At 44.4% G+C, this 17771-nt stretch overlaps 1 protein-coding gene, 1 long non-coding RNA gene and 1 pseudogene across 5 annotated transcripts in view; 2 read left to right on the top strand and 1 right to left on the bottom strand.

The window, feature by feature from the left end:
• The window catches only part of MARCHF4 (membrane associated ring-CH-type finger 4), an 87222-nt gene extending 83191 nt beyond the window's left edge, over positions 1–4031 (bottom strand). For all 4 annotated transcript variants that reach the window (XM_016156830.2, XM_016156832.2, XM_036236869.1 and 1 more), the window contains exon 1: positions 2529–4031. In XM_016156830.2, coding sequence (XP_016012316.2) covers positions 2529–3050 — 522 coding nt within the window. In that variant the 5' untranslated portion in view covers positions 3051–4031. The remainder of the gene's footprint in view (positions 1–2528) is intronic.
• Positions 4032–8829: 4798 nt separating this feature from the next.
• Positions 8830–8948, top strand: LOC118613972 (annotated as a pseudogene).
• Positions 8949–10875: 1927 nt separating this feature from the next.
• LOC118613732 lies at positions 10876–17099 on the top strand. Its single transcript, XR_004955765.1, has 2 exons — positions 10876–11123; positions 16619–17099. It is a non-coding gene; the product is annotated as an uncharacterized LOC118613732 (long non-coding RNA).
• The last annotated feature ends 672 nt before the right edge of the window (positions 17100–17771 follow it).

Raw genomic sequence — 17771 nt, 5'->3', positions numbered from 1 at the left:
TCGGACTGTCTGCACTCCTTTTGGGCCACGTGTAGACAATGACTGGACAGCTCTCTCCCTGAACAGAGACTCAGACACTAAAATCTCAGATGCTCTGCCCCCCACCCCCACCCCTCTCTCCCTCTCTCCCTTCTTTGGAAAGTTTTTCCCCATTACTTCCCTTTTGTCTTCCTTCCTCATTGAAATGCTGTGGAGAAAACTGAACAAAAGTGGGGAAATGTGTTACTCACATCTAACCCACGTTACTCTAACTACTTCTATAACACAGCCTCATTATAATCTCCTAGCTCTTGCACAGATAAAGCAGCACCCCCCAGCCCCACAAATATAATAATCAAATGCGGGAAGTGCTTGATTTGATTTGATCCAATCTTAATGCTGATATGATATCCTATTTCTCCCACATAATAATAGAGCCTATTTCTTTATTGGTGTTAGCTTTTTTATTCAATGCTTTATTTATGACACATCATAAAAATAATGAACAGGGAAAAAAGCTCCCAACCTCTGACTAAACCCTACATCACGTGAGGGTGTTTCACAATATTCCTAATGATTTAATACTTTTTCCTTTTCTCAACAAAATACTGCTTTTCCATGATCGAAATACATGGTGTTATATATTAATCCCTTTCAAGATGTTTTTATATCGCCTGGATCCTCCCAATACATATAAAGAAAGGAAGGGGAACAGAAAAGGTGACTCGAAATTACGGAAGTTGGAAAAGGGGCCTAGAAGCATAAAACAATTTGAAGTTCACACAACAAGTAAAATACCATCCAGAACAGGCTCCAGGTCTTGCTGTTTCTATGAATAAGGGTGTCCTTGCCAGAAGCCATACTCCCAGCTTTCCCTGTGACATGTAGACCTGAGTCAGCCCATATGGGAGAAGAAAGAAATAGCTAAAGAAGTTAAGAAGCTAAATAATTGCTACTTTTGAAACAGGTGAGCCTCCTGATTGGAGCAAGATGCTGACCAGGCACACCCCAAAGTGAGGCGTCACTCTTGCTCTCGGCCAAGCCGCTTTACTTTGTGTCTCTACTGCAGGCCCCACACTGGAAGTGAAGAGAACGGCTGGAAAAGGGCTCTGAGCAGGGACCCTGGACCTTCTCACCTAACAGGAGTCCTCAACTCTGGGCAGGATTTCATTTGGGACTTCAGGCAACCCTTGTCACAAGAAGGAGGAATTCAGTCCCCAGCCTCTCAGAGACATGTATTCATGCAGAGCTCTACATCACCTCCCTCTCGTATGGCCCAGGCTGTGGCCCCAGTCATCATCTGTCCCTGAAGGACTTTTCTTATTCAGAACAGAAATAAAATGAATGAAAATGTCAGCTAAGCCTGCCTCCCACAGAACAATTCCTCAACGAGAACCAGGGCCGCCCGGCAGCACCAGCATGGCATCCTACCACACTGCCACTTGTTAAAAGACCACTCGGAAGTCTTCCTTTCACTTCTGGGAAACCAGTGAAGAAGTGACTCATGTGACCACACAACCCTGCCCAGAGTACAACCGAAGGTTCTTTCTCTGGCATCACTAACTAGATCAGCTTTTCAGGTGAACCTTTCCTACCTGGGATTCCGTGGGAAGTGTTGCCACAATTCATGACTCTAGAAGAATGTGCACCTGCTAGCCAGTCCTGCAGACACTAGATTGGAAGTGGAGCTGGAAGGGGCTGGATGAGTATGTCTGTGAAAGTCTGAATGAATGAGGCAAGGAGAACACTCAGACTTTTCTATGAGGTACTTGCCATCTCCTATCCGGGATGGGGAGAGTTGAAAGGACATTCTAAGTTGATGTGCTTCAGGCCTGAGAAGGGGAATAGATATGACAAGATTCCGACTAGCTTCTCTACCTCTCTTTTATCCCACTTACCTACATGCTTTCAACCTAGGAAAAACTTGAGTCTGCCAAGAAATGTCTTAGCAAAATGTATAGTCTTCTTGGACTTAGAATCTCTTTTCATTTCCTCTACAGTGACTAAAACACACTGTGAAGATGCCATATAATACGAGAGAGTAGAGTCTCAAAGTAAAAGAACAGGCACAGGCTTGTTTGGTTTCTTTCTATGCGAATATGGAAAGAGGACGCACAATCCACACACTCTCAGAGAAGGAGGGAGTTTGAATTTGGGACTCATGATGAGGTAGGGGAAATGTCACTAATAGCAAATTAGATAAAAGGATATCTTGGCAACGAGCATGAATGTACCACCAAGTTCCTTCATTTCATCGCTTCTGTCTCCTGGATTTTCTATTTTGAGGTCACTTATGGGATTTTTGCATGGAATTGAAGATACAAGCATTGGAAGGAAAATGGAAAAACTGGGATACAACTGAGCCACCAGACAGGCTCCACCAGGAACCGGACCCCTCTTGGGCAAACTTAACCACAGGAAATATCACTTAAAACTTGTAGTCCTCACATTAGAGACAACATAACGGTTCCCCAGGGCAAGTGGGTGAATGACAACCTGCAAGGTCTGGAGATACCACAAGAAAGCAGGAAAGGAGGAAATGGTCTCACCTGTTCTGGCCCCTGGAAGCAGATACGGCAGAGCGGTGTCCTCATTCCACTGTCCAGGCTGCTGCCCAGCGAGCAGCGATCCTCAGCCTTCCCCTTACAGAAGTCATCTGAGGAGGCACTGCTGAGCAGCAAGGCAGGTGGCTCTGTGGCTGGGCCACCCCAGTCATCTTCCACAGAAGAAGGCGGAAAAGGTGGTGGGGGTGGCAGAGGAGGGGTCTCCCTGCCGACTCCTTCTCGAGGGCCCCTCCAGCCTGCCCACCCGCCGGCACCCAGAGCCGGAAGGGTATTGTTGTTGGCCGTCAAACCGGGGGGCTGTGGGTCTCCGTGCATGGGCAGGGGCGCTGGAGGGGGGCGCCGCAGTAGGAAAACCTTCAGGTCATTGAAGAGCATGCGGCAGCGGCACTTGAGGAGACCCTGGTGGCGCAACATCTGGGGATCCGGGGCGCACAGTCCACAGCGGTACCAGGCACAGCAGTAGCAGCAGCACCACCACCACAGCAGCCCGCTCAGGGGCATTAGCATGTGCCCAGTGGAAGCAGAGAGCCCGGGATGGGCAACCGGAGTCTTTGCAGAAGAAGACAGAATGGGTTTTTTGTGGGGAGAGTGGAGGGTGTCCAGAGCGTGTCTGTGTTAGACAGGGTGTCTGCTTTCTCACTGGTTCCTCTTATCTCCCCTCCGAGTAGCAAATAAATAAATTGCTTCCAGGACTGAGGACGGCTAGTCACTGATTCTGAAACATCCTGGAAAGCCCAATTTAAAAAAATGGTTTTCTTGCCCCCTACCCCCACCTCTACCCCAACCTTAGGCTTTGCTCAGGGTGTCTCCTTTTTACCTTCCACCTGGGTATACCGGTAGGGGCAGGGGGATGAAAATAAAAATGTTGAGATAGGTTGTTAGGGCCTTGGGGTAAAGGTTTGTTAGAAAGTTCCCCAGGAGAGGATTATTGGGCTGTTCTCAAATTCCTAGGCAGTGGGAAATCTTTTTTTTTTTTTAATTATTATTATTTTATTTTATATAAAACGGTGGGGAAAATTGTAAATTAAATTTGGAGTGGACTGAGCTGGGCTTAGGGCAAACTAGCTCAATGATGAATTGAGGACTACATGTGCAAGAGAGAAAAAGATTGTTTTCCTCAGGTAGCAAGAGATTGGTTGGGGGGTGGGGTAAGGTGGGTAGGAGAAGAGGTTGAGAGAAGTTTTAATTCTCTTGGCCAGAAAACAGAGGCAAGTAACCCCCAGAAGCACCAGAGTTGCTTTTAAGAGAGCAGTTGGGATGGGGGTGGGGTGGGGATTGTGGGTGAAATTGGGCAAAGGGCTTGTGCTTTGCCTCAGCAGCCAAAGGGCTACACAGAAGAGAAAAAAAGCCAATTAGGAGAATAGGGTGGGGAAATAAGGGACTGAGGAGGGGGAAAGAAAGGGAAAAAAGATCTTTTAATCCTTGCAGAGCCTCCTCCTTCCTGAGCATTAAGATCCTAGTTAGAAGGGGTGTGTGTGTGTGTGTGTGTGTGTGTGTGTGTGTGTGTGTGTGTGTGTGTGTGATGGGGGGCGAGAGGCAGTGGAGCAGAGAAAAGGGGTAGAGGAGAGGGGCGTGTAGGAAGGGACCAGAGAAGGAGTAGTTACTGGATCTCAGCCCCCAGCCCACCCCTGCGACAGTTTGTAAATCCACAGCCGGCTCCCCTCGGCTCCATCAAAGGTCCCTTCCGGCGAGAGGCAAGGGCCAGGTGAAGGGCAGGTCCGAGCGGGTGAGTGGCCTCTCGTTCTCCTCCTCTTCCTCCGCTGGGCGGTTGTCGCCCTCGTCAGGCTCCGCGTCTGCCTGTGGCCGCCGATGCTGCTGTGGAGGCGGTGGCGACTGCCGGTCGGCGTCCGGGTGTCTCCGGGGCGGGGGCTGCTCCGGCTCGTCCTCTGTCTGCTGCTCGCCGTCCGGCGCGGCCGCGACTCCAGCCTTCATGATCCTCCTCCTCCTTCTCCTCCTTCCCGGGGGGCTGGCCCTGAGCCCCCGCGCCCTGGCACCGCTGCCATGCAACCAGAGGCGAGGCAGGCGTAGGGGTGGGGGCGGCTGGGAAGTGAGAAGGGGTGGGTAATAAAAAATGAAATGATACTAGTAGAAGAAGAATTTCGTTCTCAAATAATCAGCAGAGTGCTCCTGGAGGGGTAAGGGTGGAAGAGGGCGGTTGCCGGGTCTTCACAGCAGCTCTGCCCCCGCAATCCCCATCAAGGGCGGCCTTGGCCGGCTCACCGCGCCCCCCCCCCAACCCCCGCCCCCACCCCCGCTGCCGCCACTCCCTCCTCTCCGCTGCCTCTGGCTGGTTGGGCTCTCTGTTGCTACCTCTCCTCGCAGATGCAACGAGGTAAGGCTTGTTTGCGGTTCCAGCTGAAGGTGTGGAGGAGGAAATAAAATTGTGTGGCGGAGGTGGGATGCAGCCAGCACTTGGTTCCGGCTTAGTCCTGTCTCGCGACTCCCCAAAACCGTATGTAAATGTATCTCTTATAAAAGGCGAGGGGAAGCAAATCAGATTCCAGGCTGCTGCCAGGTGTTGTCTCGTCTTCCGCGGTTGCTCAGCACCCGCCGCCGTAACTGCTGCCCCCCTAGCTCAGTTCCCAAAGGGGTGGTGCTGGAAGGGAGGTGGCGCGGACTATGAGTTGACCGTCCGAGGACTGGAAGCAAGGTTCCTGGAGCGGAGAAAGCTCTCTGCTATCTCCGCCGCCGCCGTCTCTGCTGCATTCAGCACCCGGGCGAGTGGACAGCTCCCACCCAGACCCCGCGCGTCACGCAAGTGGGGGCCTGACGCAGACGCCGCGGAGGGATGGAGGAGGGAATGGGGATGAGAAGAAAAGAGGCTAGAAGGAGAGGGAGCCAAAGGAGAGAAGAAGAACTGAGCGAGGGAAGGGGATGGGGAGGGACCAAGGGAAAGGGAAGGAGGGAGGAGAGGGAGGGGTTTAGAAAGGAAGGGAGGAGGGAGTAAAATGCAGAGAGTGGCAGAAAGGCTAGCGGGGTGGATGGGAGCAATTCAGGTACTAACTCGTGCATTTCCCCCAGCTGGAAAGTATCAATGGATAGTACGGTTGTAGAATTTCTACTGTACACTATCACCGCCTCCCTCAGCACACATATACAGACTTCTGTAACTGAACCAGGGTCCATTTCCATGCTCATATAAACGTTTTAGGCAGATGTCAGTCCGCAAGTTTTGGAACAGATAAAGTTTTGTGATTCTCACGCGGATTCTGGGACTTGATGGAGACTAAGTCCTTCATGACTTAAGAACTCAGGAAAATGATATTTCAAACAAGGAAAGTAATGCTAGCACTATTTTTGCCAATTTCTTCTAGAATTTAAGCTCCAAATGGCAGAGATTTGCAGAGAGTCCATTTCGATCCCATGTGCCTAGGTCAATGATGGCATGTAGTAGGTGCTCAATACATACTTGCTGAATGGATTATGACTATCACAACCATCACCGCAGTCATCATTAATCCAAGCCATAGACCTTTTTCGATTGTGGACCATAAAAATCTAGAGCAATATTACAGCCTCATCGTAAACAATATTTCTAGCCTTTCACTGAGCCACTGATAAGAGGCAATTTGAAATGGATGGTAATTTCCTCTCTTATTTCTCCTTCTGACTCATATCATCCTACCCTATTCTTCTCAAGGAGCTTCTAGTGAGCAGAAAAGTAAGAAGTTAGTAGAAAATTAGTGCCTAAATGCAAAGAGCAAGAAACAAAACCTTAAAATTGTCTGTACAATTTTAAGAGTTTGCAGCATTTCTTGCCTTTCCTTATAAATGCCCCCCTCTCTTACACACACACACACACACACACACACACACACACACACACACACGCACAACTTATCTCCAAGATCACAAACTTGGAAAAGTTATTCCGATGAGTCATCCACACAGCTGTGGTAATGTCTTTAGAAATGGCGGAACCATAGATGGAATAGCATACAAAATCTCTGCACCAAAATATTATTGGCATGAAGTTCAGCACTGTGAATCATAAGAAAACTACCTCTTTGCTGCCATATCCTTGAATGATTCATTCTTGCAAGACCTAAGGAACAATGACCTAAGTCTAGCTCTTGTTTAACCCAGTGTGGCTGCTTTTTTTGAATCATGCCTCAGCACCCACCAAGGCTGTTGAGACCTGGCCCGAAGTGAGTGATTTGAAGTTGACACTGATGCTGTTAATAACTACAAAATAATATATATATAATTAATATCAGCATGATCATTGTGCTGCAAAGAAGAATTCCTTTGTTTAAAAAAAAATGCATCCTCTCTCGAAGAAAGTTTTCTATGTTCCACATACACTCTGCTTGCCTCTGACATTATGCTAATCACACTCGATAACAATAATCTCATCATACATTCATCTACTTTTACAAGACTCGTAGCTCCTTGAAGGCAGGGGCAAGTATTACATTTGTATCATCCAGTGGGTGAGCAAAAAAAAAAAAGAGCACTAAATGAATAAATGGACTTTTTGTTTCAATGAAGTTACCATATTTCTCTCCTTCAAGCTTGACCCATACATGTGAGTGGTCTCATGTATAATCGAATATATACTTTACATAAAATTGAGTATCAGGGTTTTGTGCTTATAAAATTCTAGTTCCATACAAGTGTGTCATGCAAGTAAATGGGAATAGGAGATAGAAAAGCCATATGAACCCTATATTCAGAATCATAAAAAGATGTGATTTCCATGAGAAGACCGTCTTTCCCAACCTTTCCACTGAAAGCAAAAAGATATCTAGAAACAGAAAGTTGCTAAGGATGGGAAGCAACAACAAGATTGTCATCAGAAAGACTGAAAGACTTGAGAGTTCTATTTTAAATACAATGTAAATCCTGAAAAACATCTCACTGAGTTAGAGTCTCTTTATGCTGATGATGAAACAGCAGTTGTGAGCCCCAAGAATAAATGCCACAATAAAGCAAATGTTCAATCAATAGGTCTTCATTTAAGCATTCAAAAAATATTTACTGAACACTAATCACAGGCCAGGCATTGTGTTGGAGGATGTGGGGGGCACAATAATGTATCAGTTGGAATTGCATTCTTATGGGTCTAGTATTATAAATATGTACATAATCATCCTAGAAGGTATGAAATAATAAATGCTACCATGGTATACAAAGTTTTGGTAATGTTCAGAATAAGATAGTAATTAATGCTATGGCTTGGCAGTGATTAGGAGAGATGAGGGAAAGTGAAGATGCTAGAGCTGCAGGAAAACCTTTTTCAAGAAGTGACATTTGAATTGAGTTAAAGTATGTAGAGTTCAGGGGAGGAAAGCACATTTCTGGCAGTGGGAATGCTGAATGCTTTAGTTCTTCCATTTCACTGGAGTGGAAGGTACTTGAAGGTAAGTAGCTGGAAGTGAAGTCAAAAAGGTAGGCTGGAGCCAGATCACCAAAGGCTCTGAATGCCATCCTGGGAGAAGATTTATTCATTGACCGGGTATTTGTTTTAATGATTTTAAAGATTTGGAGCTGAAAGTGAAAGACAGAAATAAACTTTATCTCTGAGCAGGTTAATTAGCTGGATGGGATTTCACTGCTAACTGGTGAGAAGCAATCAATATTTTTCATTTCACACCAGAAAGTTCTCAGCTCCTTAATAGATTTATTCTTTTCGATGAGGTTGTTTTCAGACATTTTTCATTACATACAGAGTTGCTAGGGTCACATGAATTAGAAGAGTAGAGGAATGAGAGGCTCCAAGGAAAAGTCTTCAGGAAGAAATATCAGGAGACAGAGAGTTTCAGAAAAGACTTACTTTGGAGGCCATTGCACTTCTCTTTCCAACCAAGGGAACCCTAAAAAGATCCCATACAGGCAGCTATTGCTACTTCCTCACGTAAACAGAAAATATTTAGTCTAGAAGGCATTTTACAGAGGCCAAAAAAAAAAACTCCAGAAAGATTAGGTGGCTCTGTGCCACAGACCTTTCAGCAAAGTAAGTGTCAGACAAAAGCTAGAACTTATACATTTTCTAATCCTATAGTTTACTTTCCATTCAATTGTAGGTGACTCTTCAAACACATAGTTTCTCAAGAATAATTGCAGAGTTACTGTTCTTCTGAATCTTGTTAATATATACCATATACTAAGCCACACACCTTTTTCATATGTACTCAGAAACAACTAGGCACTTATTGAAAATAGAAATTCTACGTGCCACCCCAAGTTTACCAAATAAGAATTTCTTGAGGAACAACCTGGAAATCTGCATTTTAACGCACGGCTTGCCCAAGTGATTTTTTTGATCCTCAAAACTCCCTAGGTGGTCTATGGTCATGCTACCCTGAACAAAAGTCATCCCGTCTGATCTCAGAAGCTAAGCAGGGTTGAGCCTGGTTAGTACTTGGATGGGAGACCACCTAGGAAGATCAGGTGCTGTAGGTGTAAAAAATAAAAAAAAATAAGGGATTGTAAACTGACAAGGTACTCACGATCTGTGAGGTCAACCAAGGGTTGCCTCACCTAAAAAGAAAAAAAAAACTCCTTAGGTGGTACATATTTTCCACATTTTTTTTTTTTTTGGATTAAACAAACTGAGGCCAGAGACACTAAGTCTAAGGTTATATTGTTGGTGAACACCAAAGCTGAGATTCTAATAGAAAACACTCTCAACCAAAAATTTATGCTCTTCTTACCATGCAACACAGCCTTTTAAATTGAATTTCCAGATACCACATAGAACCAATACCCAAGTATTATCTGTCTGCCATACAATGTCTCATGTCAAAAGATAGTTCAAAATTCAGGTTAAAATATGGTAAGCAGCTCCTAAAATCCTCACTTCCTGGTATTCATGCTCTTGTGCTACCCCTTCCTTTTGAGTGTGGACTAACCCTAGTGGCTTGCTACTAATAAACAGAATACAGCAAAAGCGATGGATGGGGTGTCCCTTCAGAGATCGGATTACAAAAGACTGACTTTCCAGCTTGTTCTATCTAAGTTATCTAAGTTTCTCTCTCTCTCTCTCTCTCTCTCTCTCTCTCTCTCTCTCTCTCTCTCTCTCTCTCTCTCTCTCTCTCTCTCTTCTCACTTGCTCATTCTGATGGAAATCAGATGCCATGCTGTGAGCTACAAAGAAGCCCAGGTAGTAAGGAACTAAAGGCAGTCAGTCTCCAGCCAACAGCCAGCGAGGAACCAAGGCCCTTAGTCCAACAACCCTCAAGGAACTAAATTTTGCCAACAACATGAGTGAGCCTGGAAGCAAATCCTTCCCCAGTTGAGCTTTGAGATGACTGTATCTCTGGCTGACATCTTGATTGCAGCCTCATGAAAGAACCTGAGCCAGAGGACCCACCTAAGCTGTGCCTGAATTTCTGACCTACAGAAACATTGAGATAAATGCAGTTGTTTTAAGGACTCTGTGCATTATCATAGACCCCGACCCCAACACACATACACAGAGATACCCATATCTCAACCAAAGTCCATTACACAACATATAAGCAGTATAACTAGATATCTACCTGCAAGCCTTGGAAAGGATAAAGTTTTGGGAATCTCTCATTGAAACTGGGAATGTATTCTTAGTTCCCTCATGACTAAGAACTCTAGAGAAGAAAATGTTTCAAACGAGAAGGGAGACACTTGCATTATTTCCTTCTATTTTCTCTTCTAGAATTTAATTTTCATGTGGCAGAGATTTTTTATCTTTTGGTCCATTTGACCCCATGTACTTAGATCACTGATGGCGAGAAGTAGGTACTCAATACATACTTGCTGTATGGATTATGACCACCACCGTCATCACCACAGTTATCATTACTTCGAGCCATAAACTTTCAACAGTGGAGCAAAAGAATCTAGAGGAATTTTATAGCCTTATCTTAACGAATATCCCAGCCTCCTCTTTATACAAGCCTTTCGCTGAGCCACTAATAAGGAGTCATTTGAAATATATTTTAATTCCTCTTTTATTTCTGCTCCTGACTCACCCTTCTTGAAAAATTTCTCGTGAGCATAAAAGTGTCCCCAAAGGTAAGAAGCACACTGTGTTTGGGGGCAATTTGTTACACAGCAATTGGTGACTCCCAGCAACTGGTGGCACTGAGAACATCAGTCACTGTGTCTGTGCTTTCTGTGCCCCAAGATACTCTATTCTGACCTCAGACAGAGTTTGATCATTCACAAGACAATGCAAGTGTAAATGTGAGTGCTCACCAGAAAAAAAAAAAAAAGAAGAAGAAGAAGAAGAAGAAGAAGAAGAAGAAGAAGAAGAAGAAGAAGAAGAATTCTGCTATGCTTAACTCCTGGGCTGAACTTAAGACCTAGGAGAGCTCCTCTTAAGCCTAATGCACCTTTAAGATCACCTTGATTCTTGTTAAAGGTGCAGATTCCCAGATAGATTCTTACCTCCAGAGATTCTGACTTATTTGCCTAGCATAGGCCTTGGGATCTAGTTTTTCTGTCTAATTTCTTGGGCGATTTCGTAACAGGTGGCACTGGAGCTCCACCATGGAGAACACTGGCTTAGAAGATAAAGTTCAAAGCCAGGACCTCACCCTCCAGTCATCAGGCACCACACAAGCAGTGTTACGAGTTGATATTCTTCTCCACACATGAGTGAGTAAAGAGCAAGTTTCAAATCAATATCGAAAAGAGCAACATAGTGACATGGAAAAGGTGCAGAGAGAGATTTGTACAGTCACCACTGGAGTCTGGACTATTTTTGGTGATAGGGATTCAGCAGGGAGCAAGACAAATGGAGGCTTTGCCCTCACAAGGTTCAAATCCTGGTGTGGAAAACAGATAAGTGGGCAAATAAATAAGTTAATCTCATGTGGTGATAAGTGCTATAAAGAAACTAAACAGGGTACTGTGATAGGAAATGACCCAATAGCACACGTGTTGAAATAGGTAGTGAGGAAAGGCAAAATAAACTTTTATTCTGTTTTACTGTGTTAAGAAACTGAAAATGTGGTGCTATTTATTACTGCAGCATAACCTAACCATTCCAAGAATAGAAACAGAGTCTTGGGTTATACAAACAGCTTGGCCACTAATCGGCTGTATGACTTTAGGGATTGTTATAATCTGGGCGTCAGTTTCCCAGTTTGTAAAATGCTTGTGATCGGAAGAGCAATGTAGTTCCTGCTAGCTTTACCATTCTATAAAATACATAGCAGTTGCCTGAATTCGAGCCAAAATCTCACATGTGAATGGAAAATAGTCTCTGCTTTTCCTCTCACCACATGCCCTGGTCCCTTGATACCCTCTCAGCACTTCCTCTTCCTCCCTGTGGCTCCTGACTGGTGCCTGAAAGCACCTGCGTGTCCTCTTCTCTCAGCCACATCCTCATCCCGAAGTCATCTGTTGGGGTTTTCAGTTGGGGGATGCTCCCAGAGGGGAATGACTGGCCAGCTTGCCCTGCATCAGCTGCAGCCCTGCTGCCCACCTCCTGTACCCGTGACTGCGCAGGCTTTTCCGGGCTCTTTTTCTGGGAAGGCAAATAGTATTATTAAATATTCAAAAAGCCTGCAATGAAGCAGCGGACATGAAAGACAGAGTCGGCTTCTCAGTGTGCTGAGAGGGCAGTTGCCTGCTCAGAGTCTGGCTGCGACGCAGGGGGAGATGGTGTTAGCTGAGGATTCCTCAGGCTCTTCTGGATGTGCCTCTGATGTGTTCATCCCACATCTGGTCCCAGAAGATAAGGGCTTTTGTCTGTCATGGGGACACAGTCCTCCACTGACCAACCCTCTTTGGTAACAAATCATCTTTTTCCAGTGAAATGTGACTAATCATAGAATTACAGGTGTCTCTGATCCATTTGTACACATACATATGTAGCCAGGAGAGAAATGTAATCTTTATTTATGCCACAAACTCCCCCAGTTCACATGCGTACATTGATACCCACACCCTGCAAACTCTAGCCATGTACACATAACCCATTTTAACAGAGGCCGCTTAATGCAACGTGGCTTTAAAAAGAGCCTGTTTTAAATGGCTACCTAATGTGCCCATGTAGATCGATAGCCAGACAGATAGAAATATTGATTTTGAGATACATACATAGCAATAATAAAACCTTGAATTTCTATACCTTCCTTCTCCTGGGACATTCCCAGGATCTGTCAAGTCTCTCCTGTGTGGAAAGCATGAAAGTCTATTTGTGTGTGCGGTATAAAGCCCCCAAAGCATCCCGGCTTATGCCACCTCGTATCTCATACACTCTGATCTAAATTCACATACCCTCAAAAACAGGAGAGACTCGGGTTCTATGAATTATGACGAGATGTCCGTAATGCCACCCAGGTGCATGATATTCTAAATAATATTACCTGGAGACATTTTTTTAAAATCGTACCTACACTTCCTGCAATGTTTATCATTTCTGCCTACGCTTTCCTGCAATGTTTATCATTTCTACCTTTTCAGATTCACATGGTTATGAATATAGAGGGATGATACATAAGTATGTCATTGCATGAAAATCCATGAAGCTATCCACTTAATATTTGTGTACTTTACTATATATATGTAAATACCTCAATATAAAACCGTATGAAAATAAGAAGTTGCCTCTTGAAATCCGGGATGTATTCCCATAAACTGGAACCCAGATAAAAAAGGGTACTTGAGTCGTGGGTGTGTCTGAGAATTCTGTTCATCGGGATAAGGTGGGAGGGACGTTGAGGTCTGGTTCTGCCAGTTCATGGTTATGTGACCTCGGCCGTTTTCCTGAACCTCTCTGTGTCTGTTTCTTCATCTGCAGACAAAATAAAGCCAACCTCGTAGAGAGACATAAAGATTAAATGAGAAAATTAGTGTAAAGCCCTATACATGGTATCTGTCACATAATCAACTTTCAGAAATAGTTGGCTGTTCCCACTGTGATCACGGCAACGCCCAGCTCCTCGCCGAGGGTCATTTATGCACCACAGCATCATATATATGCCACAAACTCCGCCCTCCAAAGCATCTGCAAAAGCAGAAAGATTATATGTAATCAGACGTCTGTGTCTTGATTATATTGAATGAAAGGTTTTCAGTGTCTCGCTGGTCCAACCTCATCCGTGACAGCCGAACAAACAAATTCGGTTATCCCAATCCCCAGCTAGGCACCGTTGTTTTCTAACTTCCTCGGCAAGCAACGCACCCTCTTCCCACCACCGGTGTCCGCACCCAACACTCTGTCATACGTCTGCTCTCCTCCTCTCAACTCCAGATTCTACCCCCTGGTCCTGGTCCTGTTTCTCCCAGCATCCCTTGCAGGTACGCACTCCCCCAAAACTAGCCCAGTCAGTGTTCTCTTCCAATTCATTGATGTCGGGGATGGACATGTAAGCGGGTATGTGAGTGTGCGTGTACAGAATGAACAAAGTAGGGGCTTTGTAGAAAGAAAGGCCTGGATTATGAAGCCTAGGAATACCCCTCAATGCAAGTGTCCCGACCTCTCTGAACCTTGGTTTCCTTGTCTAGAAAATGAGACCCTTAGACCCTTGTGGGTAAAATGGAATGAGGATGCACATACCAAGCAAGTCCCTCGCATAAAGAAACATGGACTAGTGTTTAAGAAAGAAGGAATTTGCTGCAGAGTCCTTGCTTGGGAGAATGACTGCAGTTCTGTTGGGCAGGATAAATCCTTATTAACTGAAATAAAACTTCATGCCTCCTTGAGACTTATCTTGTCTGAACATTTTCATTGAGAGTTGGTCCTAGTTAGGGTGGGCAAGATTTGTGCAATTCGCCCATACTCGTGAAATTCAGGAACATTATCTCTTAATGACAGACCATAAGGACTATAATAAATCTGTTTTAATAAACAAGTAATTATAGTGGACAATAAACGTGTAAACACGATGCTAATTAGAAACTCTCTCATAGCTGTTACTGGTTTGGGGACCCATGTACACATGCTTGGGAATCTGGGTAACACCAGATACTGTTCTCATCCGCAGGTGTACAGATGTATGAGCAATAGGTGCCACCTTCGTTGTCTATCTTTCTTTTTTCAGTAGAAAGTATTATCTTCTCCAGTAAAGAAAATTAGGTCATTGTAGCACATTGGTTTCCAATGCTATCCCTTTAAACTCAGGTTTCCTACTAACCTTGGGGGACTGTGATTTATTACACAAAGTGCTTTTAGATACAAGGACACTGACCTCATTACCTGGGTTCTTTCCAAACTTAGCTACAAAGACGTGGCCTGTCGATCCTTGGGATTTGGGAGGGATTGGTGATAGAAGGCTGAAAGGAGAAGGTGATTAAGATTAATAAACAGTCTTAAACCAACAAATTGTTTTTATCGAACCATGAAAAAGATAAGCCACACAGGGAGACAGTGACCCACGTGAAGATTCTGTCCTGCTTGTGAGCAGAAGGGTCATAGCTTGGAGCTTCTCTTCCAAAGCAGAGAGCCTTCTCATTTATGTTGCCCTAGAGATGGGCTGCAAAATTATTTTTGATAAGGAGCAGCCACAATTAATTCCTTGGCCACGAGCAAAAGTCCTGGAGGCCTTATCTATAAAGTTTTCTAAAGAATCTTTTTTTTTTTATTGATTGATATGGTGACCAAAGGAAAGATAGGTATGATTTTCTATCAATCTCTTTCCTAGTTCTTTTATTTCTCTAATAAGAGTCCTGATACATATTACTTTTCTTTCTTAGATTCCTTTTCTCTCATCTTTTTGGGGCCACAATTTTATCCAAGAAGTCTTCTTGGTAATGAGCCATAGAGAAGCAGTATTGTCCAGGGGTTAAGGACAGTGACTTCTAGTTCAAAAAAATTTGGTTTTGATCCCAGCTCCTCCACTATCTCAGACAGGATAGGTTATGCTGCAGCAACAAACAGTACAACATTTAACATTTTCCATTTCTTGACACAGTAAAAGTTTATTTTGTCTTTCCACCAAGTCAGTGCAAGTCTGAGAGACTCTGCAAGGCAGCTGCCTTCATGTAGGGGTTCAGCAGTCCAATCTGCTTCAATTTTATGGCACACCTCCCCCACCATCTTAATGTATGCTCATGTGACTTCAGTGATAGAGGAATCAAACATTGAAGATCACATGCCAGCTCTGAAATGTGTCAGCCCAGGAGTACCTTGTCACTTAAAGTCACACCCCATTGGCAACACTAGTCATAAGTCTCTTTCCAATTACAAAGAGAGATGGGAAATATAGTTTTCCATGTACCTAGGGAGGAGAATAGAATCAGAAATATTGGTAGCCACTGGTATTAACCACCATAGCGACATACCAGCGGTTTGATGTTGGGCAAATTACTTAACTTTCTGAGCCTCAGTTTCCTCTTCTATAAAATTGGAAAAGCAATAGTATCTGAACCATAAGTTTCTTGTGGAGATAAACAAAATAAAGCATATAAAGTGTGTGGCATAATTTATGCATATTATAAGCATTCAAGAAATGGCAGTCATCATTATCAAATATAGCGTGGTAGGTATACTTTCTACTTGCTTAAACAATAGAGAAAATAGGTTGGCAGCAATTAGATTGGAAGGCAAGAGGGAGAATAACCCTTGAATCCATCATTTTAACTCTTAGACTTTCCAAGAAGGCTAGGTTCCCAGGAACAGGTGTGAGTGGCTATTCTTTAGGCCCATGGAACATTGGATGTGATCAAGGTTCGTGATACCCTGTTATGACAGCCTGGCAGGAGTGGATCTTGTACCTGTCACCTGCCTGTTGTATCAGTCAAGATCCTTGCGGGAACTGGACAACACGCTCAGAGATTTTCTAATGAAGGTACTATATACAGATGTGTAGGTAAGAGTAAGGGAACCAATGGGGAATGCAGAGTCACCCATCGGTGCCAGCTTTAGGCCTGAAAGGGCAAAGACAAGAGGTAGTGGTATGGAGCCTGAATGAAAGTAGAACTATGGAAGGCAAACCACCCAAAAGAAGTGCTAGTCACAGTAGGATACAGATACTGTCCAAACCATGACAGAGCAGGGAGGAATCGGGAAGAATGAATAACCAAATCTCTCTCCCCTCCCTCTCTCTCCACCCCCGCACCACTCCCCCTCCCTCCGCCCCCACCTCCGCACCCCCTCCCCCCGCCACTCCCTCTTCTCTGATCCTCCTGATTTCACTTTCCAGGTTGACAGAGCATCTCCTTAGGTGGAAAGTGCTGCCTGGATAGAGGTAATTAAAGCCACAGGACTTTTCTGCCTACCATGTGGAATGAGCAATTCGCCGGCACCAGCCCAAAGTGTTCCTAGACAGTCCATCGACCTCCCACTGCTGCTGCTGCTATTTTGAGTCCAAGCACGAACGTGATTTACCTCTGTAGTCTGTTCGTGAGAGCTGTGGAGTGTGGGCATCTGCTGTTTTTGCTGCCCGGCCTCTATTCACCTCATCTTGTTTACCATTCCCAGTTCTCTCTGGGATATCACCCTTTCCTTCCCACTCTCAGCTCCTGTTTTCAAGTAAAGTTGACTCATTGTTGGCTCAGAGGTGGAACGTGTGACCTAGGCTCAAACCGATCATTGCCTCTCACTTTCCTGCACACAGTAATTGGTTCAAGGATGGACTTGTGATACAGTTGGACCAATAAAATATAGTGATATTTTGCTAGAAACACTTTGACAAAGACTATTGTTATTTTCTAGATAGAATATTCTAGAAAACATATTGGTTGACTCTCAGCTAGTCATTCCATCCTAACTGATTGTCTAAGCAAGGGGTCCACAACCTCAGCACTACTGGCATTTTGGACCAGATAGTTCTTTGTTGTTGGGGGCTGGCTGTCCCATGCACACTAAGATGTTTAGCAAATATCCCTGTCCTCTATCCACTAGATGCCTGTAGCACTCCCAACTACATTTGTCTTTACATGTTGTCAAATGGCCCCTCCGAGACAACATCTTCCGTGGTTGAAAACCCTAGTCTCGGCTAACCACGGTAGTCTTATCCCATTTCTCAGTGGATAGTTGAGGAATGGGTACGAGAAGCCTTTTAGGAGATTCTGCGGAACGTTTCCTTTTTCTGAAGAAAGAGCTGGAGGAAGAAGTCATTTTAGTTTCTTCATACACATTGCAATGTCTAGATACAGCACTGAACTTCAATAGCCAATATGTCGTCACGAAGGGAGCCATGCTGAAAGAAGAATTTGATACCGAAAATGAAAAAGTAGAAAAAACTTGGTTCGATTGACACTGTTAAGGTCTTTAATTAACCAATCTGGATCTCACTATGTCTTTGGATTTCTTTCTATGTGAGGTGAAAAATTTCCTTATTGATTAAAAAATCT

The sequence above is a fragment of the Rousettus aegyptiacus genome, unplaced genomic scaffold, assembly GCF_014176215.1.
Source record: "Rousettus aegyptiacus isolate mRouAeg1 unplaced genomic scaffold, mRouAeg1.p scaffold_m13_p_2, whole genome shotgun sequence".
Lineage (NCBI taxonomy): Eukaryota > Metazoa > Chordata > Mammalia > Chiroptera > Pteropodidae > Rousettus > Rousettus aegyptiacus.
This window is presented reverse-complemented; position numbering and strand designations above follow the sequence as displayed.